This window comes from Schistocerca cancellata, chromosome 4, assembly GCF_023864275.1.
Source record: "Schistocerca cancellata isolate TAMUIC-IGC-003103 chromosome 4, iqSchCanc2.1, whole genome shotgun sequence".
Taxonomy (NCBI): domain Eukaryota; kingdom Metazoa; phylum Arthropoda; class Insecta; order Orthoptera; family Acrididae; genus Schistocerca; species Schistocerca cancellata.
In genome coordinates this window covers 201,387,501-201,413,904 of record NC_064629.1, presented here as the reverse complement: position 1 = coordinate 201,413,904, position 26,404 = coordinate 201,387,501, and the positions used below count along the sequence as shown (strand labels likewise).

General features: G+C 40.9%; 1 protein-coding gene across 1 annotated transcript in view; it reads right to left on the bottom strand.

Annotated features, from left to right (window-relative positions):
• Positions 1-26,404, bottom strand: part of LOC126183531 (uncharacterized) — a 1,031,760-nt gene that overhangs the window by 396,119 nt on the left and 609,237 nt on the right. The window contains exons 11-12 of the mRNA XM_049925600.1: positions 25,544-25,645; positions 11,052-11,165 (exon numbers count right to left, since the gene is read on the bottom strand). Coding sequence (XP_049781557.1) covers positions 11,052-11,165; positions 25,544-25,645 — 216 coding nt within the window. The remainder of the gene's footprint in view (positions 1-11,051; positions 11,166-25,543; positions 25,646-26,404) is intronic.

Below are 26,404 nucleotides of genomic sequence, written 5' to 3'. Positions count from 1 at the left end.
AGTGACAGCAGAACTGCGATAGGCCCCGAAACCGATAAAACCACCACCTTCTAGTGAGGCAGTACTCTGGCTAATACCTCGTACTATATCATAAACTGAGTGACGTCGTCGACAGGCATGTCTTGGAAGTCAAGCCAACTGGGAAAGATTTAAACAAGAGTTGCCCATGAACAACTGAAGTTCACTACAAGGTAGCGGAATTTTGTTCCCAGAATAACCTTACGTTTTACCCCTTTGTAACAGTCCCTACCAAGCCCGTCGAAACTTGTCCTAAGGAACCTTTCAACATGGATCTGAAAAACATCCTGATCTTCCTAGTTGAGCTGGTTCTTCGATCCAGATGGTGACTCGCCTCAGATCTTCGAAAACTTGCTCTGCGACCCCACTGTTCTTAGTAGTGGACCTGGCCACCGAGTTCGATGTTGAATCCCTTGCATCAGCCCTCTTTGGCCGTACAACTGCTCCACTGCAGCCACACTTGCAGCCTGCTCAGCAACCATTCACCTCTGCATCTTCAGGAGCTCCTCTGGAATAGGGCACTTCCACTTCATCGTGCACTCCAGACAAACAGCAACTGCATCAACGACGACAATTCCGTGGGCTCAGCAATGGAACTACAATCAACATCAACAGTAATTGAAATTGTAGCAGTGATGCTACAGATCCTTCTGCTCTAGCCCCACCTATGGCTGCAGGCGCCTCCTCATCCAATGACCTCGTCGCCCTACTGATGACGCTCACCAAAATAATGAACACTCTCTTGGACTTTGTCCAAGGTTTAAAACAAATACCAGTGCGCCGACCGAGTTGGCGCACTTCGCGTCAAACATAGTTCCATGTGGAGAGATGCTGGGCGCTTTCTCCACAAGAAACATCGGATACCAACACTGCACGTCACGGACGTCATTAGTGAGTCTATTGCAAAGGCCGACGCTTTTTCTGACGACTTCGCCGCCAATTTCACTCCGGTGGATCATCCTGTTGATCCCACCCACATCACTATGATTCCTAAGTGGCTTCCATTACTCCTGGAGAGATGTGACGTACTAGACCGCACTTCTTCCATAATGGGGGGAGGAGGTCCGCAATTAGTTGAGGAGGCTCAATGAAAGAAGTCTAGAAGGGTCAATCCAATCACAAACCAGGTGCTTTGGCACCTGCCACCACTCGCATTTGTCGAGATTGCTGCTATCTTCAATACCATCCTAGAGACAGGGGGAGTACCCAGAAGCCTGGAAGCACATAGAGATAGTGGCTATCCGCAAGCCACACAAGGATCCTCGATCTCCTACTAGTTATCACCCACTTAGACTCATTCCTTCACTCTTCAAGGTCTCCGATTGATTGTACCTGAAGAGCCCACATATGCAAGAAATGGCTCCCTCCTAATAAACAATTTGGATTCTGGTGCGCCCATTCAACAGCTCACCAACTGATGCTGCTGATGGAGAATGCCATGAAAGTGGTAGAATGCAGGGAGTACTTTAGGGTCGTTCTCCTTCATGTTTCTTGAGCTTCCAATTCTGCGTGGCATGAGGGCCTCCTCTTCAGATCGTTGGTGGTAGGGGATCCCATGTCACACGTCTGCCTTCTTTGCTCCATTTCCAGGCCTGTTTGGGTGAATTGTCTCGCTGCTGTAGCCGTGACAGATTCTTGTAAGGTTCCATTCTAGGGCCCATGTTGTACATTACAATCTCCACTAATATGACGAAGACTCAGGATACTCCGCGGACGTTGTGTGAGGATGACACTGTACACCTCAGTACTAGCAGCAGCCCATGCAGCGACAACTTCAGTGTGATCTCGATGAGTTTGTTGCCTGGGCCGCCATGAATGTCTTGCCTACAGCCTAGAGAAGACGTAAGCCACCATCCTCGCTCGGCGACCAGACCTAATGCACTCCCACCTCAAAAGAACAAAGGAACGCAGGTCTCATCGTCGAAGAGTGTGAAATACTTGGGCATCACATTCGACACGCGAGTCACTTAGAGCCTTCACACTGAAGTCGTACACTGCTGGGCAATGGGCATTTCCGTCAGGTTGCCCAGTCCTGAATCCACAGTCAACCCTGCCTCCTGACGTCAGTCTGACCATCTACAGATCGTTTGTATGGCTGCTCTTCGAGTACGTGGCGGTCGTCTGGGGAATGCTGCAGACCAATACATAGGACGTCTTCAAAGTGCCCAGAACCAAGCTATTAAGTTGGCTCGCCACCTCCATCCAGACTATTCGACGGAATTGGTCCATCAACTGGCGGGCGTTACTAGTCTTCGAGAATGCTTCCATGAGATGTCCAGACTTTCTCCAGCGAGAAGGAAAGTTGGTTCAACAGGCACATTCGGGCCCTGTAGCACAAGAAGCATCGACACAGCAGCACACGCTGGCCTGACTTGCTATTCACGAAGCATAATAGCAGGTCAGCACTGCCCTCAAGACTTTACCGAAGAGAACAGCACTGACAATCATCTGTAACTGCACCACACTCTCATCTGACTACTGGAGGAACAAACTACCGATTTAACCTCCTCCACAGTCTGGGCACAGGATCCCAGTATGTTCGCTCAGCAGCTTGTGTGGGATGTAGAGAGACAGTAACAGCGGAATGGGTCCATCAGGAGAGCTCATTGACTTTGATCATCGGTTAGTCATTGGATATCACCAGAGTAACAAATCCATGAGGGCCATCCGAACCCCTCTAATGCTGTCCAAGTCGATTGTTGGTGATGTGATTGTGAAGTGGAAACACAGAGAGACAACTACAGATAAACTAAGAGCAGGCAGACCCCCATGTACTGGCGGACAGGAACTGTCGAGCAATTCGGAGGGATCTGGTTGTGCAAAATCGCATGAAATCAATGGAAGGAATCACTTGTGAGTTCCAAAGTGCTACCAGCAGTCCAATATGACTATTCGTAGGGAGTTCTTCACACCCACACATTTCTGTAAGTCGATTCTAAACGGCGCTTGATCAAAAGAGCAATGCCACTAGCCAGTGATGGCAAGAAATGAAGGATCTGGAGTGAGGAATCACGCAGTACACTGTGGCAGTTCGATGGAAGGGCTTGAGTTTGGCCAATGGCTGAAGAAAGTTACCTGCCATTATGTGTAGTGGCAAAAGTGAAGAATGCAGCCGGCCGGGGTGGCCGAGCGGTTCTAGGCGCTATAGTCTGGAACCGCGCGACCGCTACGGTCGCAGGTTCGAATCCTGCCTCGGGCATGGATGCATGTGATGTCCTTAGGTTAAGTTAGGTTTAAGTAGTTCTAAGTTCTAGGGAACTGATGAGCTTAGAAGTTATGTCCCATAGTGTTCAGAGCCATTTGAACCATTTTGAAGAATGCAGAAGGTGGTATTATGGTATAGGGGTGCTTTTCGTGGTTACGGTGAGGTCCTCTTATTGCGCTCATGAAAAAGCTAAATGCAAAAGGATATGAACAGTTTTTATTGCATTGTCTGCTATGTACAGTAGGGGAGTAGTTCGGAGACGAAAATTGGTTTTAGGCGTATGACAATGTACCCCGTCATGAAGAAGCAGCTGTGAGACAATGGTTTGTGGACAGTAACATTTCTGAAATCCACTGGTCTGTCCACAGTCCTGATCTGAACTCGATGAAACACTTTTGGGATGAGCTGGAACTTTAACTTCACTGCAGACCCCAGCGTCCAAGACCACTACCTCATCTGGTTGCGGATCTTGATGAAGAATGGGCAGCCATTCTTCCACAGACATTCAGACATTAAATTGAAAGTGTTCCCATCAGATTTCTAGCCGTCATAAACTCGAAGGATGGACACATCTCATGTTAATGTCCACAAAAAGGTGGCCAAATACTTTTTATTCAGATAATGTATTTGTGCCTAAACCAGATAAATGCAACCTACTATATTAGAAGGAAAAACACTGTTCTGGAGAAAAGTACTGCTGCTCCCTTAGTTGCATTAAAGCTACATGAAAGGAACCTCCCCAAAGAATGGCCCTACCTTGAGATTCCAACACATTCAAGCGTTCTCTCGCCAATAACGTACGCCAGTTAAATGATTCATTTCAGAAGCATCATATTAATTTAGTCTTGTGATTAGCTGGAGGACATTCTCATGAGCAAAAATGACAATCATCTCTATTAACATAGAGGGTCGGTCTGCATACAAACAAGGTCTATCACAAAACCTATGCCACAAATACAGCTCCGGTGTCCCCTACCAACATGTCACCCATAGAGATGGACTACAGAAAACAACATCGAAGGAGAGTTGTGGTACAAGGTTACACAGACAATACGGCAGTGCAGTATTTGCTACACAAAACCTTCAGATAGTGCTGACTGTAGAACTACGTCGCATTACTGTCCCCTTAATATGAAAATCATTGAATGCAGATTTCTCTAGAGGCAATGTAGAAAATGTAACTACGTCAAAGTTAATTTTATCATTGGAGACTTCAACAACCACAGCAATCTATGGGGCTAGACTGAACACAATAACAATAGGGTGATACGAACAACTTAGAGCTGATATATGTCAATAATCTCGCTGAGTCCCTCGATAGTGAAAGATCGGGAAAGATATACAACTCGGACCTTCTTTTTGTCAAGTAATGTGTAACACACTACTGACTAAATGATGTTTACTGTCCAATATCAAGTACCCAACTCAGGCCAATCATGTGCCATGTAATGCACGCTGTTTGTTCATGGAGAATACCACTTCTACGCACAGATAACTTCCGAAAAGCAATCTGGAAAAAGTTCTAAATTCTACTGATTAACACAGCAGATGACTCCTGCACCGATTTTCTTCGACAGATTTGTCGATACAGAAAAATGGAGCTCAAGACAGTCTACGCTAAGAGGCTGTAGGCGCGACTATACCAAGGGTCTCACTTGAGAAACGGAACACGCGTTGAAAATATGTTTGTAGCTATTCGCAGCCGACTCCGTCTCTGGGAATACAATTACTGCTCGTCAGCCATCACTGGGAAAGCCACCTAACGATCGTGGAAGCTTCCGATCTATAACTCGCCTCTCGCTCGTATGTAAAGTGTTACATACCGGCTTTCAGGTCTTTCTCATTCTCCAACGCACAAGTTTCATTTCAGGAAAAAGCACCACTTCGCTTATACTAAACTGAAAATGTGTTGTAATTCTTCAGGCTTTCCGATCGATCTGTTGACATCTTTGAGGTGTCCGGTATTCTAACGGATCTCAGCGTCGTTCTTGCAGGATATCTCGATTCCGTAACTCGTTATCTTCACCACGTGCTAGGTGAGACTACTCTTCGAGGGTTTTTGTTTCCTCCCTGAGGGGGAGGAGCGGGCTGTTTAAGGACTTGCTGGCTACCCTTCTCAGCCGTGGGAATTTACAAGGTTATATATTTTGTTTATCGGTTCAGTATTTGTCGCAAGGTTATGGGGACGGAGGTACTTAAATTCCTCAATTGGAAATTTAATTTAGAGAGTTAATGGGAAGAGTTCCGGCATTCACCTTATAGCCAAGGAAAACCTCCGAAATCCGACCAAAACAGCTGGTCTTCTAATGTGATGGGAGGGAAGGTCAGAGGTAGTGTTAGTTGTGTGTACCGCTTGTTGTTGTTCTTCTGTTTGCGGGAGTACAGCCAGTTTTATTTGTAACTGTCACGCTGCGTCACCTCTAGTTCCGTGAGGTCCGGTATTTCACTGTTCATCATGTTGCCGTGTCCGTTGACAAAATCGATGCTTTGTACTTCTTGGCTAGATTTGATGCTGTCGTCTCTGTTGGTCTTCATCGTCTGTGAGGCGCGGATGACCACCATTTTCTTCTTCCTTGCCATCTCAGGGCGATCCATGCGATCGTCCTGCTGAAGTGTTTTGTGACCTCTGAAGGTGTAGTGATCGACCTTCTGTCGGCGAGGCCTTTGTCATGCACGTGTGCCTGCGCCGCTCGCTACCAAACCTGTGGCTGTCGATGGTATGGTTCCCGTAGCAGGAGGCATACGGCTTTCATATCCGGGTGGAGCGCCATCCTGTAACGCGAATCCGCTTCCTCTAGGGCAGCGTCGATGTTGGCACGTTGGTAGTTCTCTGATGCTCGTTGTTGCGCCAGCTACTACTTTACATGCAACTTGCTTCTGCGCCGCACTGGCGCTGACTGCTTTCGCTCTGCAGCGCGTTGCCCCGCTGCCCCTCTTCCCCCTCCACAACTCTCACTGGTGGTGGGGGGCACCGGCTGCGCGGGAGGGGAGGCTGCTGCTGGCATGCCTCTGCTCGCCTCCGAGCGTAAATCCGCGTTTCTGCCGCGTCTTCTTTCTCTTCGGCGAAGTTTCTTCCTCGTTTAAACGGCTACCACCAATCTTTCCTGCTCCGAATTCTGTGTCATCTTATCGGTGCTGTTGCAACGTGAGAATACCTTGCAAGCGTGCCAGTTTGCGACATGCGATCCGCCACAGCGAGCACATGTCGGTCGGTCATTCTTATTTAGTGTGCAAGCTTGACTGGCGTGTTTCCCACCACACTTGACACATTTTTCGTGGCAGCAGCAATACACTGAGGTGACGAAAGTAATGGGATACCTCACAATATCGTCTTGGATCTCCTTTAGCCTGGCTTCGTGCAGAAACTTGACGTGCCGTAGACTCAGTAAGTCGTTGGAAGTCCCATGCAGAAATACTGAGCCATGTTGCCACTACAGCCGTCCATAATTATCAAAGTGTTGCCGTTGCATGATTTTGTGCACGAACTGACCTCTCGATTATGTCTCATAAATGTTCGATGTTCTAGGTGGCCAAGTCATTTGCTCGAATTGTCCAGAATGTTCTTCAAACCAGCCACGAACAATTGTGGCCCAGTGACATGGCCATATCGTCATGCATAGAGATTCCATCCATGAATGCCTGCTAATGATTTCCAAGTAGCCGAACATATCCATTCCCAGTCAATGATTGTTTCAGTTGGACCAGAAGACTCAGTCCATTCCCTGCAAACACAGACCATACCATAATGGAGTCACCACCAGCTTGCGCAGTGCCTTGTTGAAAACTCGATTCCATTACTTCGTGCGGTCTTTGCCACATCCTAACCGTACCACCACCTCTTACCAGCTTAAGCTGGGACTCATCTGACTAGGTCACGGTTTTCCAGTCGTCTAGGATCCAACAGATATTGTCACGAGCCCAGGAGAGGCGCTCTAGGCAATGTCGCGTCCATGGTGAGTGGTAATGCCTCAAATGTGGTATTCTCACTCACTACATTGTGGTGGGTCTCCGAATATTGAATTGCTTAACGATTTCCGAAATGGAATGTCCCATGCCTCTAGTTGCAACTACCATTCCGCGTTCAAAGTCTCTTAATTCCCGGCATGCGGCCATAATCGCGTCGGAAACCTTTTCACATGAATCACATGATTACAAATGACAGCTCCACTAATGCACTGCCCTATCAGACCTTGTGTACGTGATACTACTGCCATCTATGTATGTTCATATCTCTATTCCATGACTTTCGTCGCCTCAGTATACAGGGTGATTCAAAAAGAATACCACAACTTTAAAAATGTGTATTTAATGAAAGAAACATAATATAACCTTCTGTGATACATCATTACAAAGAGTATTTAAAAAGGTTTTTTTTCACTCAAAAACAAGTTCAGAGATGTTCAATATGGCCCCCTCCAGACACTCGAGCAATATCAACCCGATACTCCAACGCGTTCCACACTCTCTATAGCATATCAGGCGTAACAGTTTGGATAGCTGCTGTTATTTCTCGTTTCAAATCATCAATGGTGGCTGGGAGAGGTGCCCGAAACACCATATCCTTAACATACCCCCATAAGAAAAAATCGCAGCGGGTAAGATCAGGGCTTCTTGGAGGCCAGTGATGAAGTGCTCCGTCACGGGCTGCCTGGCGGCCGATCCATCGCCTCGGGTAGTTGACGTTCAGGTAGTGCTTGAACCAATTTCAGTCGATAAGGTTTCATAACTAACCTTTTTCGTAGGACTCTCCATACAGTTGATTGTGTAATTTGCAGCTCTCTGCTAGCTCTGCGAGTCGATTTTCCTGGGCTGCGAACAAATGCTTGCTGGATGCGTGCTACATTTTCATCACTCGTTCTCGGCCGTCCAGAACTTTTCCCTTTGCACAAACACCCATTCTCTGTAAACTGTTTATACCAACGTTTAATACACCACCTATCAGGAGGTTTAACACCGTACTTCGTTCGAAATGCACGCTGAACAACTGTCGTCGATTCACTTCTGCCGTACTCAATAACACAAAAAGCTTTCTGTTGAGCGGTCGCCATCTTAGCATCAACTGACGCTGACGCCTAGTCAACAGCGCCTCAAGCGAACAAATGTACAACTAAATGAAACTTTATAGCTCTCTTAATTCGCCGACAGATAGTGCTTAGCTCTGCCTTTTGTACTTGCAGAGTTTTAAATTCCTAAAGTTGTGGTATTCTTTTTGAATCACCCTGTATTTTGCCACGTGGTCTTTTTCTTGGCATCTGAAGCACGCCGGCTGTTGTGGCCGAGCGGTTCTAGGCGCTTCAGTCCGGAACCGCGCGATCGCCACTGTCGCAGGTTCGAATCCTGCCTCGGGCATGGACGTGTGTGCTGTCCTTTGGTTAGTTAGGTTTAAGTAGTTCTAAGTTCTAGGGGACTGATGACCTCAGATGTTAAGTCCCATAGCGCTGAGAGCCATTTGAACCATTTTGAACTGGGGCTTGGAGTCGAGTTCCGCGGAGACAGGCTTGGTGATCTCGAAGACTTCCTTCCTCTACCTCTGGCTCTCAGCTGTGTCCACGGCCAAGAAAAACAGCGGTGGTTTCTTCTTGTTCGTCTTATTATGCAGCCTAATAGCCACACCCCCGAAACTTTGCGCACTTTGTCCATGCTGCACAGCCACGGCAGCCCTCTGAGGAGTGTCTCAGTTATAGTCGCTATCTTCTTCTGCTGCTGCTGTTACTTTGTGGTGCAGAGACGGTGTACCTGTCGAGGACATGCTCCAGTGCCTCGTTGGGTCGTTGTTTACACACGTAGCGCTGATCTCGCGCGTCGCAGTTTCCTCAAAGAAGTCCAACCAGTCTTCACCCTGGTATTCGATCTAGAAAAGTGGAGATGGTGTTCTTGGGTCGTGGTTGTTCTTCCCTGTGCCCCTAGAATCACTTGGCGCCTGTAGAGGTTCCACGTCTTCGAAGAGGTTGTGGCGGAAAGCGTCACACTCGTCGGCTCCGCCATCCTCAGCGGTGGTCCCCAGTTCGTATTCCGAGTTTCGTCTTTCTGGCCGATAGTCGATCGACTCGTCAGCTGGTTTATCGGCTGACTGTGGGAATCGTCCCCGACGGGCACACCACCGACTTGGGTGCATTTCCGTGGCGTTTGCTCTCACTCATGGTGCGCGCAAACCGACACGACAATTTTCTTATTCGCTGTGAAAACAGGAAACACGACAATTTTACCGGATGTGCGCGATATACAAGTCCGTCTACTCAGCCTTCTCTCAACAGTAGTGGAGCGCTCAGCAGCCGCTATACATGTCCGATAGAATGTTGCACCGTACTTCTGAAGAAAACATGCATTGCAGTATCGTATTTATCTATTGATTCCGGGCAAGCGACTTTCAGGTGAAATGTCTCCCCAATACAGAAATATATATAATGGACGTAGGTGTGCAGGTTGTAGACATATGGTTCAAAAATGGTTCAAATGGCTCTGAGCACTATGGGACTCAACTGCTGAGGTCACTAGTCCCCTAGAACTTAGAACTAGTTAAACCTAACTAACCTAAGGACATCACAAACATCCATGCCCGAGGCAGGATTCGAACCTGCGACCGTAGCGGTCTTGCGGTTCCAGACTGCAGCGCCTTTAACCGCACGGCCACTTCGGCCGGCTGACATATGGTTGACGACATGAAAATTGTAAGTTTGGGTCTGGTCGTAGGGTGTGCTCGGATAGCCTAATCGTAAGGTGAGCATACGTGGTGAACGGGACAACCGAGTTCGATTCCTGTCCGACACAAAGTTTCATTGTCGACATTACATTACAGAGCTGATGGTTGTCCACATTCGCAAATGCGAATACGTGATCTTCCTCAACTAACAAGTTCCAACGTCAATGTATAGTCATTTAGTGAAACCATAGTAAATCTAATTCTGTATTTCTGGATGTGCTTCAAAACCTGGTCGTGATTACCTGTCCAATGTTGCAATCCTTTGTGCATACGAACTTAATTCGAAAGCAGAATCATAACTGGGAGTTTATGATAACTGAAAAAATTTTCCCACGTTACAAACGCTATGGCGAAGTTGGAAACATGTGTCAAAGAAGTATGTTTAGAAAGTTAAAATAATAATGCTTCATTATTTTATGTACTAAAATATTATAAAATTGGGACAAGTTTGATTTCTGGTCCGTCACAGCCTTAATGTGTCATATACAATCATCTTACAAAATTATAGCTCTTTCAAGGTGGTCTGTGTATTTATCTATGAAACACTATGGTTTTCGGCACTTTGTCAAAGGATGAGAGATATATGGTTTGGAGTTCTAATTACTTTTCTTCATTACTTCATTTCCTCCAATTTCTCATTTCGAAAAGTAAATTTAAAATTTAGGTTATTACATTACATATATTCATTTGTAGGTACCAAATTAATCAATGGATATGTGAAGAACACATGGAAACCAAACAATGATAGCAAAAAATGCATGAAGCTGCAAAACAGTCACATTCAGTCATAACTATGGATCAGAGCATTTACTTTGAGATTTGCTGTACAAGTATAATGCTGCAACTCTAAATAATTTGTGTTTAGTTGACTAAACTGAATTCAAAAATAAGTCCCTGTTCTCTTCTATTCTGTAACTAAATGCCATCCTTGACTTTTTTGTATTAAATCTGAGTGAGTAAGGCGGTGTGCCTATGTATGTGCTTGCATGCGTACACATGGAGGTGCATGCATCTTTGTCTGTGCTTCAGGGTAAGTACCATGGCATTTAAACACCATCTGACTAGCTAATACTAGTTTGCAGCATTTGACTACCAATGAAATGTGAAATATTCCACTTATCATATTACCTTGCAACGTGTAAAAACTACACGACTTTCCAGATCTTGAAGAGACAATAGGGGCCGACCTTCACCATCAGGCTCCATCAATCCTGTACCTGTGGCCATGTCCCGGTAAGCCAACTGCAAAACATTTAAAAGAATTTCTATCACTGCTGCTTCTAAAATGAGGTGGCGTAGTAATATAGCAACACAGAGGAAATGTCAAGTAATTAAAATGTGTGAAAGGATACGTAACTTCTGTAATAATAGTATTAACTAGTATCAGAAATCATGAAAAATTGAAGAGCATATTTACAAAATGATGTATCTCCGAGAAATGAAAATTTGCTGCAAACGAATTTTAATTTGCGTGTTTAACATTGAACCATGGAGCCTGTTGTTTGGTTCATGGCTCTGTTTCTATGCTCTAAATGTGCAAATAATGGAAAGAAAAGTCATGGATCTTATGGTGTGTTTTAGAAGATACATTTTGGGTTTTCGAGTTAAATCACTCCACTCTGCAGCAAAGCAACAGGATTTGTCTGTTTATTGTTATTAAAACGTGTACAATGTTTATCAGTTTAACTTAAAAAACAAACATGTCGAACACTGTTGAATTTTCTGGGTAGAAAAAAAAGTTTTAGGCTGAAAATGACGAAAAGAAATAGAAAACTTGATAGAAAGATTCAACGGTTATTCCCTTTGTAATTACGTTCTCTTGGACTGAAAAGACAACACCTTATCATATAAAGCTTGGCATAATGTCTGTCAGTCAACCCCTAATTTACTTTAAAACTGTTCACATTACTCACTTTGCCAAAGGTTGTAAGCATGCTGCAAAATGTAGCACCACACACTTTTACTCCTACAGCACATTCGCACAAAATCTACCACAGAAAACTGCTGCCACTGACTATCTTTCATTTTTTTCTTGCAGTTTTCAGTATTGTGATAGCGTAATTGGTAAAAAAAATATTCTGTTGGCCCTTACATTTATGAATATAAGCCAATGAATAAAAGTTTGGCAACGTCGTAGCTGCAATTTTACTATTTGGCGACGTCAATCAATGTGTTTGGAAACCAGCGTGGGACAGATCACTTTCTAAATGACACTCATTCTCCAACACAGTTTTAAACAGAAAATGCTGTTTCCAAAATGAAATAGCAAGTAAAATGAAAGAAAAAATACACATAGCGAAGTTTTTGTTACAAAAATGTAACATTGGTCTGAGATGGAGATACATGAGTTCGTAAACAAGCTCTTCAATTTTTGTGCTCTACTCTGTATTCTAAAATCAATGTAGAACTGCAGTATGGCTATTCTGTGGTATGTTCTACAAATAATCACGTTTCATCCCATAATGTTCAAGCAGTTACTACTGAATTGCGGTCACTGCTGGAATAGAAGATTTTAAGTGTTATTATTGAGCAGTAATCTCTTTATTAAATAAATCATTATAAAATTGTTTATGAACTCAAAGAGTGTTCAGCAAAAGATGGAAATTTGAGTATTGAAGCTCTTTGCTAATGTTAAGAACAGTTTAGGAACAACAATTACATTAATAAGTATCTTCATTTATTTAGTCATGAGCATATCAATCTAAAAATGTATATTATTAAGATAACACAATCCCAGTGTTATTACTAGTATCCCACACAAGAAATTAGAGGCAAAATAAATTTACCTATATATTGGAAATACAATTTCACTAAAATATATCAGCTATTACTTTTTTCCTAATAGTGTGCATGATTTAGCTAATTTTGTAACTCTTTCATCATATTCATACAAAATTCAGTGTGATGACTACACTAAGTTCAGATGCTTTAATGTAAATAAATGGAAATAAAAAACGAAATCTGAAAAAACCACGATAAGGTATACCATGCTTAGTTTCATTTAAACTCAGATTAACTATTTGTTAAAAACAACTGTTTTTGACCACTACACAGAATCACTTTAATTTGAAAAAAAGTGCTAGGTATGGCATCTTATCTGCAAATATATATTTATATATAAGAACGGATTCCTGACTGGAAATGATGGAGTATAAGAGGTCTTATGAACGTGTGTCCGGAAATGTATTGTTGCCACGGTAGATGGCGCTGTCGAATGACAGTTCCTCTGACCAACTGCCGTGGGTTCCTCGTGAAATGTGGGCTGTGTGATTGACACAGCGTGCTGTAAGAAGCAGAATTGTCGTATATTCACGTAGGCAACAAGCCGCGTAAAAGGGCATTAAATGTTGTGTATTGTGTTTGGTGTCTGTGAGGGTACTTGTTTTGATATAGCCGCGCTGACTCTCGACCGTTTCCATCTGCTTGGCCGTACACAAACACCATCTCGGCTTGTTTCCGATATGAATACCGGGCAATTCTGCTGCTTAAAATACACTGCGTAAATCACACAGCCTGCAGCACAGAAGGAACACACGACACGTGGTCGGAGGACATTTCACTCATTAGCACCATCTATCGTGGCAACGATGCATTTCTGGACACATGTCCATAGGACCTTTTTTCCTCCATTTGAACCTCTTTTCCTTCATTCCAATCAGGAATCAATCCACGCCGTTGGTCACTTTTATTAATGCTCACCCAATATACAGGTTGTCCTATTTCTATTGCACATAAAAAATAACTTTTTTCTGGTGCGTTAAATAAAAAATTGTTTCAACCAATGTATTTTGACATCATTAGGTCATTCTTGCCGAGGCTTTACGTTTTATGTATCCAAACAGATATAGGAGATACGAGGCAGAGGTTAAATTTTTTTAGTGGCACCATTTACATTTTATTCAAGAATGCACTCACCCTCTCCAAGAGCTATTCAAAGATGTATGACACTGTACCATTCTATCCACGAAACTAGTAGCTATGGAAATGATACATAATACGTAACTTTTCTAATTTAAACATCACTTCAGTGCATTTCATTAACTAAATTTATTAACTTCTTTCAGGAGAGTTCCAACATTTTACAAATTACCAATAAACATTGAATTCAACAGTACTGGCATTCTACAGTAACGGGATCTTGTTATTGTACAGTATCGTATAACAGTACTTATGACAATGCAGATGTAACACAGCCCTTTGTAGTAACTTTTACTGTGATGCTACCACTGCATTAAAAATAGAGCGTTTATACGACATGTTCAAAATGGTGACCATTGGCTTTCATACAAAAGGTCGCTCTGTCGATAAAGGGCGTGCTTCATCGCATACTACTTCTTCTGTGATGGCTGTACAAGCATCAATAATGCGTTGCTGCATGTCCTCTGATGTTGTTGGAACATTTTGGTAGACAGCATCCTTGACTGCTCAGACAATAATCCCGCGTTGTAAGGACCGAAGACCGGGCAGGCTAATTAACTGGCCCACCACATCCAATCCACCTATTAGGGTATTTACGGTCCAGAATTCGTCGTGCTCGTAAGGCGCTATCTGCAGGCCATCCATCATGCTGATATCACATGACCATCCTATGATTCAGAGGTACTGCGTCCAAGAGAACAGGAAGAGTGTGTCTAAAAAAAGCGGGCCTATGGTCTGCCATTTTGGTTGCTATTTACAAAGAAAGGGCCAATAATGATATCTCCAATAACTCTGCACCAAAATTAACGTTCCAATGGACGTTGATGTTATAGCTGTCGTGGACATCGTGGATTTTTGATGGATCAATAATGCATATTTCTCATACTGACAATTCCTTGTGCGAAAATGACGCCTTGTCCGTAAAAACAACATCTGAGAAGAAATTACGATTAGTCTGAAGTTGTTGCTGAGCCCACTTTCAAAATCGAACCCTATTGTTGAAGTCATACATGAAGTTCTTTGTGTAAATGAGCATGCTAAGGATGGAATTTATGCAGTTTCAGAATGCAATGTGCACTTTCGAGACACCAACTTCGTGTTGAATTCGTCGTGTGCTGAGTTGAGGATTTACGGCTACGGCAGCGAGCACAGCGACCTCAGCAGCCTCGTCTTTTCGTGTTATACGACGATTTCGAGGACTTGCATTTAAACTTCCCGTTTCACGTAGATGAGAAATGAGACGACCAAACATCCAGCGAGAAGGCGTTGGCTTATCAGGGAAGCGTCTGCTGTACAGTAGTTGCGCATAAACAGAATTTCGCCGCCTACAGCTAATTAGAGTGCAGGTATGTGCAGTAGAGTACAAGATAGACATAATAACGTAATAATTATAATGTTCACTAACATTAATGAACATAAAAACTTAAGTTACTGAATTAGTTCCTGTCAAAGTACTTTCTCCGTAGATCAACAGCTTTTCTGCTTATCATCATTCGTGTACATCATACACCTTTGCATAACAAAAATTGTATTCACAATGTGTACTATCGCCATACAGTTACTAAGTTACTCTGATACATGACTACACTGGTATGCAGTGTACCGTACGCTAAAGCAGAAACAAATGAGGTGGGCGGAGGGGGGGGGGGGGGAGGACGAGTACTTGGGTTTACATGAGTCGGAAATCATAAACAAAACCCACACCTGTACTACAGCTCTACACTGTGTACGTAATGTGTACAATCAGGGAAGTAGAGCGTTCGGTTTCTTCACATCCTGTGCACTCTTTATCGTTTGTAGATGTACGTTTTACTAACAAAAATGGTACAGTGTGATAAATTTTTGAATAACTCTTGGAGAGGGTAAGTGTATTCTTGAATAAAATGCACATAGTTCCATTTAAATATTTAACCTCTACTCATATCTCTTACACCTTTGGGGATACATACAATGCATACCTTCAGCAAGAACTACTCAGTGATGTTAAAAACACTAGTTAAAACAATTTTTCATTTAACACATCAGAAAAAGTTATTTTGGGTGAGCGAGATAAACGGGACATCCCGTACTGATGGTCTACTATTTCCTTTCCTTAGTACTTCGCAATGACAGTCTGGAAGAAATTCCAGGGCACTCTTTAAGATATAGGTTTTCTACCTCTAATATTTTTGTAGATACTACAGTAGACTTCTAAACTTCAAAGTCAATGAGGTTTTACTCTTTTGTTTGCTGGCTCTTTTAAAAACATAGCAACTTTGCCACGTTCCTAAGATCTCCCAGAAAAAATTTATGGCAGTATCTTTAAATAAAGCACAAGACCTTTTAATAAGGGTGCTATAAGAAATACGTTCATTAGCTAGTTGTCTTTAAGTGAGAGTGGAAGCAAATGGGTTGACTACAATGGAAAACATAAATCTTGGGTTTTCTTCCTGGTTGTGGGCATGTGGCCAAGTGGCCACTGTGTAATTTCAAGTTCTTATCAGTGTTATAAATATACTACATATTTCCCACTATACAACAATGTATTTGTGCATGCTTAAATTGGCTGAGAAATTTCCTATGAAATTTTTGAATACTAAAACTACTGTCTAAGGTCTATATTATGTAACCTTCGGTAATTGCTGGTGTAAGGCAATAAATGACTCATTTTGCTACTAAGTCTGTCAAAATCTTGATCCATGCAATAGTAGAAGAAAGCTATGGCATTACTTGTTTGTGTCACCGCTGAGGTTGAGAAACATTTTTACCAGTACGTTGCAACATTACATTACTGTGAAGCCAACACTGAAGTAAAGTATAGAGGTCTATATCTAAAAGGAATAAATGTTTAACAAGATAATATTTACATGGGTGCTTTTTAAGATTTAATTATATTTAATCAAATGACTAAATTAAAATTATTAAAATGGGGAAGTGCCTAATTTTTCGCATTTTATTAAATAGTTTGACAGAATTAACTGTGTTCAGGAGAAAGTGTTTCAATTACAGTTATCATGTGATTATTACCAGTATGCACATGGGACATATTGATATGAAAATATAATTGCAGAGGGATATATTTTTCTAGACCTCTTGTGTCACTCTAGTATTGTCTCATCTTGTGCATGCACTTTAATTCATAAGAGAACATTCTATGGAGTATGTGTACACATCGTAATTCAAGATGAAATAAATGATGAATTTTGATGTTAAAGTAAACTGAAACATTAAGACCTCCATTAATAGTTCCTTCAGTTTCCATTAATTGCTCTTGATGGCTGTTAGCACAATTTTACAGGAAGTTTAGCGTCACCAGCTTCTTATGGATTTTGTGATTTTTCCCAATCTATTCAAGGGCGATTAAACTCTCCTCCTTCTATAAAGGCATAGCTTGGTAGTTTTCTCTGATGACACTGGTTACTACGCCAAAAGAAGGATCCACCTAGAACTTTTATCCTATTAATAATTTATCCATTTTGCTGGTTGTTTAACTCCGTGACTGTGCATTATATTATTTTCAGAAATACAACAACCAGTCGCTTTTTTATATATTTTTATTTATGCCATTACCCATCCATGACTCATCCTACATCATCCTAGCCAGAACATGAGCAGTGAAGTGAGAGCATTTGCATTCTTCGTAGTCTATTTTGATAGTATAAGGGGCAGTCAAATGAAAACGAGACGTACGGGAAAAAGTGTTTATAATTGCAAAAGAAATCGCCGTAACCGTTGAAAAATTTATCCCACTGTGAAACAAGACGATTAGTGCCTTTATGGAAAAAATGTTTGCGGTTGCCTGTGGAACCATGATTGTATCCAGGCGTGCACCTCTTCGTCCGAAGAAAATCGACCGCCACGAATGTCTTTCGTCACGGCTCCAAAAATATGGAAATCATACGGGAAGAGATCGGGACTGTATGGAGGATGATAAGGGCTTCCCTGCGAAACTGCTATACCGTAGTCGAAATAATCTTGTCAGCATGTGGGCGAGCATATCCTACAACAGAATGATGCCACCCGTCAGTTTTCCTAGGCGTCTGGACCTGAAGGTGCACTTCATTTTTTTTCAAAGTATCCACTTACTGCTGTGCATTAATTAAGGCGCCGTTTCGCAGAAAATCAATGAGCAGTAGGCCCTTGCAGTAAAAGACAAAGGTCATCATGACTTTCCCGGAGCAGGCGTGCCTGTTATTTCGACTTCTCTGCAGACGTTTCACCGGGAAACTTTTACACATCCATCTTTAAGTCCCGATCTCTCCCATGAGAGTTCCAGATTGCTGGAGTCCTGAAGAAAGACATTCGTGGCTGTCGATTTGCTTCAGACGAACAGATGTACGCCTGGGTGTAGTCATGATTCCATAAGGAACCACAATCTTTTTCTCTGAAGACGGTGACCATCTTGTCTCACAATGGGATAAATGTATTAACAGTTATGACTATTACTTTTGAAGTAATAGACAATTTACCTAGATTTTTCTGTCTCGTTTTCGTTTGACTGCCCCTTATGTCCTGTATACATTGTATGTTGCTGTCAGGTCATTCACATTGTTCACACATTCAACAAACATGCGCAATTTTTTTGTCTTTGACATGGAGAGATCAAAAACACATGGTAACGCTGGGAAAGTTCTGATCCATCTTCTTCATAGATAACTTTTCCTAAATGATATGCTCCTCAAAAAGACTGATTTTACACAATATATTCTTAAAAGAAAACGAAGTAAAAACGTATAGTAACTTAACAGTGAAGACCAAGAACTATTAAGAAGTTGCTAAAATAGTGGAAAATAGTTTTTGATTTTCTCCAATAACATTAGTTTTGTTATTTAAGGTAACAGATTCCTAGACAGGGAAGTACAAATCATATTCAAACGGAAGGAAGGATCATATAGCTCCAAAGGATTTCATTTCCGTTGGTGATTAATACAAAATTCAGTGATGTGGTCAAACAACTACAGAAGATTAAGGCTTTTGACAAAGTCTGTGAAATGCTTGGACAATGTAAGAATAAAGATTAGTATGAGATCAGAGTGATCTGAATATGAAGCTAATGTGGAAGAATGAAGACCAGAGAGATATGTGGGAAATCCTAGAAAACATTTATTATAATAAAAATTACAGGAATTAAAAAAAAGTGTGTGTGTGTGAACATTATTGTGTCATCGACATGCCATATCAATATTTGAGTACAAATGATTGACTTGAAACTGAGATTTTCAGCATGGGAACTGCTTCTTTACTGAAGGTCTACAGAGCGAACTTATATTCTCAAAAGTTTAAGAACTGCTCAATGACTACTGGTTTTCAATAACTAAAAGAATGATACAGTAAATTTTCAAGAAACAGACATTCATGTGAAGTAAATAAATCAAACAATGCAATAAGAAGTAACAATGAAATAAAGGTCTGGAAGTGATAATGCTTCATATAATGAGTGGCTTCCACTCTTTATCTTTTTCCAAGAGCTATTTAACTAAGTTTTTCATTTCATGTAACATTGTGAAACTAGTCAGTGAACTTGTTTGGAGGAATGTCATGATACAGAACAGTAAGCACAATTTGATATGAAGCAGGAGAAATATCTATATATCTAGCTATCGTTTTAGGTATCTATTGATCTATCTGCCTAATTCTATCTCTATATATATATCTATCTATCAAAAAGCCATATTAGAGTCAAATATCAGTGACAAAATTGCATTCCAATGCAATGATTTATTAAACAATTATAAAATGAATTGACATACTGAATGTGGAGAAAATTTATTTGCTTTCACCATAATACCCCATTATCTGTTCATGCCAAAAACAAATGGATGTTTGGTATTGTGTGAGTGAATTCTTTAAATTATTCGCAGCTACCATTCAGCTTCTGACGTCACTCTCTTCTTGTTTAGTCTCATTCTCACATTATCTGGAAAGCAAAAAGCTTGAAATTGTGTTTGCTAGTTCATTGGGTCACTATTTTCTTGATACTATCCATTACAGAGTATTCAGAGTACTATGATGTGTGTGTCTTACATTTGTGAAACAAAATGTATAATTTAGCTGGGGACATGCTGTCCCACAAAGAGCCTCAAGTTTCTTGGTTGCGAATATCATACTAGAAAGTTACTATATGTAAGAAACTCTTTATTTATCTGTTTCCTTTACTGATTCTTACTTTGGATATTTTCTAATCATCTATTCAGGTTATTAAAAAAATGAAGTTTCATCATATATGAGTCTGAGTCAGAGGTAAGTCGCACATTTGTATCAGTTTGTTTGTTTTCTTTATTTTGTTATAGTTAAACTCAAATTTCATTACTGTATCAGTTTTTCAAATAATCGTCTCTATATCTATTCTGTTTTAATAACAGTACTTTATTACTTTGGCCAGTAATTACAAACACGACAATGGTGACACTTGGCATTTCATTTATACATAATGTGTTAATGTATTACTTAGGAAAACTAGTATGTATTTACGTTTTCAAGAAGTTACTCACAGAAAAAATTATAAAAAGAATGAGAACCTGTTTTTGCACAAGAACTATTTATAAAACAAACAAGTTCATGAGTTAATTGCTCAGTTGCAGACTCTGAAAGACATAAGCAATTAATTGACACATAATATTTTGTGTGGCAATATTTCTATGTAGTGAGAGTATGATATAGATGAATTCATGAAACTAACAATAAGTTTATAACACACAAATGATAGATTATTCGTGAAAGATGCATATAGGAAAAGAGCCTTATGTTATGTGGAGCATTTAACTATTACTATTTTCAGTATTTGTCACTCACAGATCACACGGATTGCAGTTGTTGTTTATTGCAACATGCACCTGTAGTCTTCTTTGTCTGAGATCTTAGCCGCTACACTTTATACAACTGCTATTAAATCTGGTTTTAATAACAGAGTAAATGAGAGAGAGTTTACAGGAGAAGAGCAACTGATGTGATTTTGGAAATGTGATAGTCATAAGTGATTAATGGTGCTGAGTATTTGCTATTAGCATACTAATTATTTTATCTTAAATTGAACAACAAATGCACAAAATAAGGATTGTATCCATATGCTGTCCTAAGATGTATATTGCCATAGCATCTGTATTGTCTCAAATGATGCAGTGAATTATAATATATGACTAGTAGTGCAATGGCTTCACTTACACTACCTGCCAATATTTTTAGTTTATATTAATGATGTTAAGGAAGTGTTAAGACTTCGTTATTTAAAAAAATGTTGGTACATAGATGGCAGTGCTTTAAATCCATTTCCTAATCAAGCTCCAATTGTGAATTCATTGTATCTGTGTTGCAAAATTTCCTTACTCTGTTAAGTATTGGCTTTTGTTTATGACCTCCTTCTTAACATTGTAAATTTTTCTGATTAAATTGTGGAACAGCTGGATGGAGGTTTTGAGGCTTCACGAGGCTCCAGTAAGGCTACTAAAAAGGCTTACGTACATATCCACGATTCTTAATACAAGCTGTGCATCACCAAAAGAGTTTAATCATATGGTACTGGAGCATTGCAGTTAGATACCATATTAGAGTAAGTTAACAGAGGTTTCCGAATGTTGCAACTGTGGCAGTCATTAAAAATCATCAGCAGTTACCAATTCTCGAAGACAACTAGTGACAGAAGAAGTATAGGACTTTATTAGGGCTATGAATGTCAAATATAGGTATCAAAATGAGGAGCAATGAGCTTTGAATGCAGATGGCCTTTGTTTTGATCTTGAGGAATCACATCAACGTCGTCATGCTCACCCAACATATCTAGCCTCATATTAGCTCTGGGACTATTTTTCCCAATCAGATTCCTACTGTAGGTAGCTGAAAACTGTACCGTGAAGTATGAATAACATTGTGATGAAGTTGGGGAATGGAAAATTTCTGCTGGTGCCTTTGTAGGGAGGAAACTCATCGACGACAGAAAACATTCCTTAAATTTTGTTGCTCTTCCAGAATGTGCTAATAATATTGTCCTCTAATCGATGTCATTGCAGGCATCAGATTGTAATGGACTGTGGAAGGTAGAAGCTCAAGGTTTATGAAGGGAGTTCATACAACAACTGTTTTTACAACTAAAATCAGTTGATGAGACAAAGTGGGATGAGTTCCATTCAATCTGTCTAGATGCTCAATTAAACTATGGAGCTCTAGTCAACAGTATAAAATTACTTAGACTTACAAAAGACTGTTAAACGCCAGTGAGTGGTGAGAGTGACTCCTGGGCTCCAACTTCTGTGAAAACTAGCAACTAATTTTCAATGATAAGGGCAAAGGAGTAACTAAATAATCAGGAACAATTAAGAATCATCCCACATTACTATTACAGACGACAGCAGAGGAAGTTACTTTCCTACTGCCAATAGATCTTTACCTGGGTGAAGAACACTGGTGCATATTGGGTGTTCTGTGATAATTATTAGTCTTTTCGGATCTGTAATGGAAATAATGTCGACCAAATGACCCAGAGTGGAACACTATCAACACTTTTGATAATCTAAGCATTAGTCATTACTCACATAGCGGATCTGTACCTGAGATGCTGGTGATTATGGAGGAAGTGGGCAAAAATATTGCAAGATAACATTGTTAATCTTCAAAGTGCTGAAGGTCTTCTCCTGTGGTCGTTATGGAGATGACAGCTGGCACATGGGTGTTTTGCACCAATATGCTTTATTAACAACTAAGAAAAATGATTAAAAATGATACAACCTATTCCCACAAATCGATTACACCTTGCACTGTTTGAAAGGTGCAAAGTTAGTCCCACTGTGAATACATGGACTGTCTGCTAGAAGCTCAAGGGCGATAAAGCTGGTCGGGAAAAGACGAAAGGTTGCGTTGTTCAATTGTAAGTCGTGCATTTTAGTTTATAGAACATTCATTCACTTTCGAGCCCATGATGGGATAGCTAGCTTTGGCACCTCAGGCAGACAATGTGTCTTTTCCTGCTGGGTGGCACTGCTGTTTCACAGAGATAACGTGTGTCTCGACTATAGACATTAACATAATTCTGAGGAAATACCTCTTCATGCACTAAAGATAAAATCTGGACACAAAGTTAATGGACACTGCGCATGTCCCCCTTAACAGAAAGTTTAAGCCGTAACATATTTTCCAGGTGGTCAGCACATTTGTGATGTGAGCAGTATTAGTAGATTTTGCTCCTACTGATGGAGTTTTGTAAAGCTTGGCCATTGGAAGAACTTCTACAGAGAGATGCCAAATTTTCTGAGGAGGAGGAACAGCGAACATGTTGATCTGTCTTTAAGATCAAGTGAGGTGATACAGTGGTAAGGCACGGAATTCATAATTTGGAGGACAACGGTTCAAATCCTCTTCCAGCCATTCAGTTGTAGAGTTCTTTCGCATCCGAAAACTGCTGCAAGTAAATGAGGGACTGGTTCCTTTGGAAGGGCATGGCCGAAGTTGCTTTCTCTCCAACTATTTGCCTTCTCTCCAACAGTTCTCACATGCTCGTTCCATTTCATATCACCTTGTAACGTTAGGCCCGGATATTTAATCGACGTGACTGAGTCAGGCAGCACACACTAATACTGTATTCGAACATTACGGGTTTGTATTCCCTACTGATCTGCATTAGCTTACATTTTTCTACTTTTAAGGCTAGCTGCCATCACACCAACTAGAAATTTTGTCTAAGTGACCTTGTATCCTCCTACAGTTACTCAACAATGACATCTTCCCTAAACCACTGCATCATCAGTAAACAGCCGCAGACTGCTGCTTATCTTGTCCATCAGATCCTTTATTTATGCAGAGAATAAAGCGGTTCTATCGTGCTTCCTTGGGGCACTCATGACGATACCCTTGTCTCTGATAAACATTCGCCGCCGAGGACAACGTAGTGGGTTCTGTTACTTAAGAAATCTTCAGGCCACTCACATGTCTGGCAACCGATTCCGTATGCTTGTACCTTTGTTAACTGTCAGCTGTATGTTATCGTGTCAAATGCTTTACGGAAATATAGCAATATGGAATCCACCTGTTGCTCTTCGTCCAGAGCACTACATCATTTTGTATTCTAAATAAATCACAGACCTCACACACCTCAAACCTAGGAGCATTGCACCAATTGACAAAAATTACTGACTTACAAAATAGAAATATAATCTTCAGATTTACAACAGAGAAACGGCGCCAAACTTTAAAAACAACACCACGACGCAAATCACCGTCCGTGGACGGACTACCCGTATGGTTTTATGGGTGCTATTGGCATTTCTTCGGCGACTTCTGCACATAAATGATTAACGAACTGCTTCAAAGTACAACCATACCAGAGGAATTCACCATGGGATTTACGGTACTCATTCAAAAGATGATGAAAGCCATGACTGTAAAGGCTCTGTGGCCGATTACGTTGTAAAACTCCAACTTCAAATCGCTGACGCGAGCTCTTACCAGCAGACTGAAACCTCATTTATCAACAAACTGCCACTGGAGAGCAACCAGTGATGAAAATTCTAGCTCATTATAGCCGAAATCTCATATACATGACCTGCCAGGCGAAAAAATCAACAGCCACCTGACTTTTAACCTTAGGAAGAAAATATTGCCGAATAGATTATGGATTCTTATTGCGTACATGTCTGCTCTCGGTCTTCACTCCACCTTCACTGATCTCATCGCCTCGTGTTCCAACGGCTCATCCTCGACATTAAAAATGAATGAAACGTTCATGAAACCCATCTCTTTAGAAAGAGGATTTCTACAGGGTTGCCCTTTGTTCACTGGTTTGTTCATGGTCGCTTTGGAACCCCTGCAGTGGCATGTCTACCACACTCTAACAGGTATCAGCCTGTAGGGCCTCAAAACACTCATCTTAACCGACGCAGATGATGTCTTCCTGATACTCCAAGATGATAGAGACACAAAGCTCACCCACCAGATTATAGATAACTACCAACATGACAGAGTTGTAACCTGGAACATACACAAATCTGAAAACATATCCATTGGTCCGCATCTGCACAAACTACAACAGCGTTGGTTGCCATGAGTCAATAGATTCAATGTTACAGTAAAGTAATCGCTGCTAGTAAAACCTATGAAACAGCAGATAATTGTTCCTAACTGGGGAAAGGAATATCACGTTTAGTGTATGATCCACTGTGATGCAGCAGCTAGAGTTGATAACTGGCAATGATCAGTTTCCCTACTGATTTCATCAGACCACCAGAGCTTGAAATTTAATATCTGCAAACCCTGCAAAACTCTAGGAATTTGCATTATTCTAGATACTGACGTCCATTAGAAAAATGAGTATTCTTAAAAACAAGCAACAATTCATCTCTGTCTGTATTTTTGTAGTGTTGGTGTAGTAAAACGTCTTTCAGTACTAACGATTTGCTTTCTTTGAATTTTGCACGTCATTCTAATGACTACGTGTCAATGCCGTATGGCACAGCAATTATCCTAGGCATGAAGAAGAACACATTTAAATACATTTTAACTCAATGAGTAGCTTTATTTTAACAGGTTACTGTAGACAAGGCTTAACTAGCGTAATGGAAATAATCTACATATTTTCTGCAGAAAAAGAAGTTATATACTTCACATGTTAATCATAACCAGTAATTTAATATCACAAAATGGAAACACTTTAAAGATTAATCCCATTTCTTTTAATTATGTTGAAGATATCCGAAGATATTATTCAATGAAAATACTATTTTAAGCTGTAAGAAACTTACCTGAAGCTCGTGAACCACTTTAGAAAGAATAGGGTAGTCATCTTCGGTAACTTTGGTCTGGTGCAGAATGGTTTGAAGCAGTTTTAGAATATCACGATAATGCTGAAATATAAAAGGTTCAGCCATACAATCAAATATACAACTACAATGTAGAATGAAAATAATTGGCAAATACTTGTTTATGCAGAATCTGCAAGGCAGAATGGTGATAAATATTCCTGATTCTTGTAACATGATATAGTACCCTTATAGCGAATTCAAGGTGGTGGTGGTGGTAGTGCTTGTGGTGGTGTATGTGTGTGTGCGTGTGCGTGTGTGTGTGTGTGTGTGTGTGTGTGTGAGTGAGGGAGAGGGAGAGGGAAAGGGAGAGAGAAATAAAGGGACAGACTGACTGAGTGATAACTGATTGATAGATAGACTACAACTTTTATGGTAACAACAGAACTCGATATGTTTGCTTGGTTTAGTCATTTTGATGAGCTTTGCATTAATTATATAAGGACAAATAAACACACCTATTTAAAATTTAAGGAAATGTTAATATTAGGTTTTATTATAATGAACACTTTCAAAAATATTTCATGCCATCATCAAAATACCACTAAACTTAAAGCATACTCACTAATATATACGAGTAGGTGTTGGTTTGGGTAGACTGGTTATCATACAGAAATCAACTACCAATACAAGAAACTGTGCGAAAGCATTGTGGACAACTCTTGAGAAATAATGGGCATCCAGTCCAATCAGATTATTGGACATCACAGGTACGCTGGGCATACTAGTTTCAGCTGGTCCTAGAGCACCAATAATTAAGAAAGAGTTTATCTATATTTCAGTCATCAACATGTATACTCCATA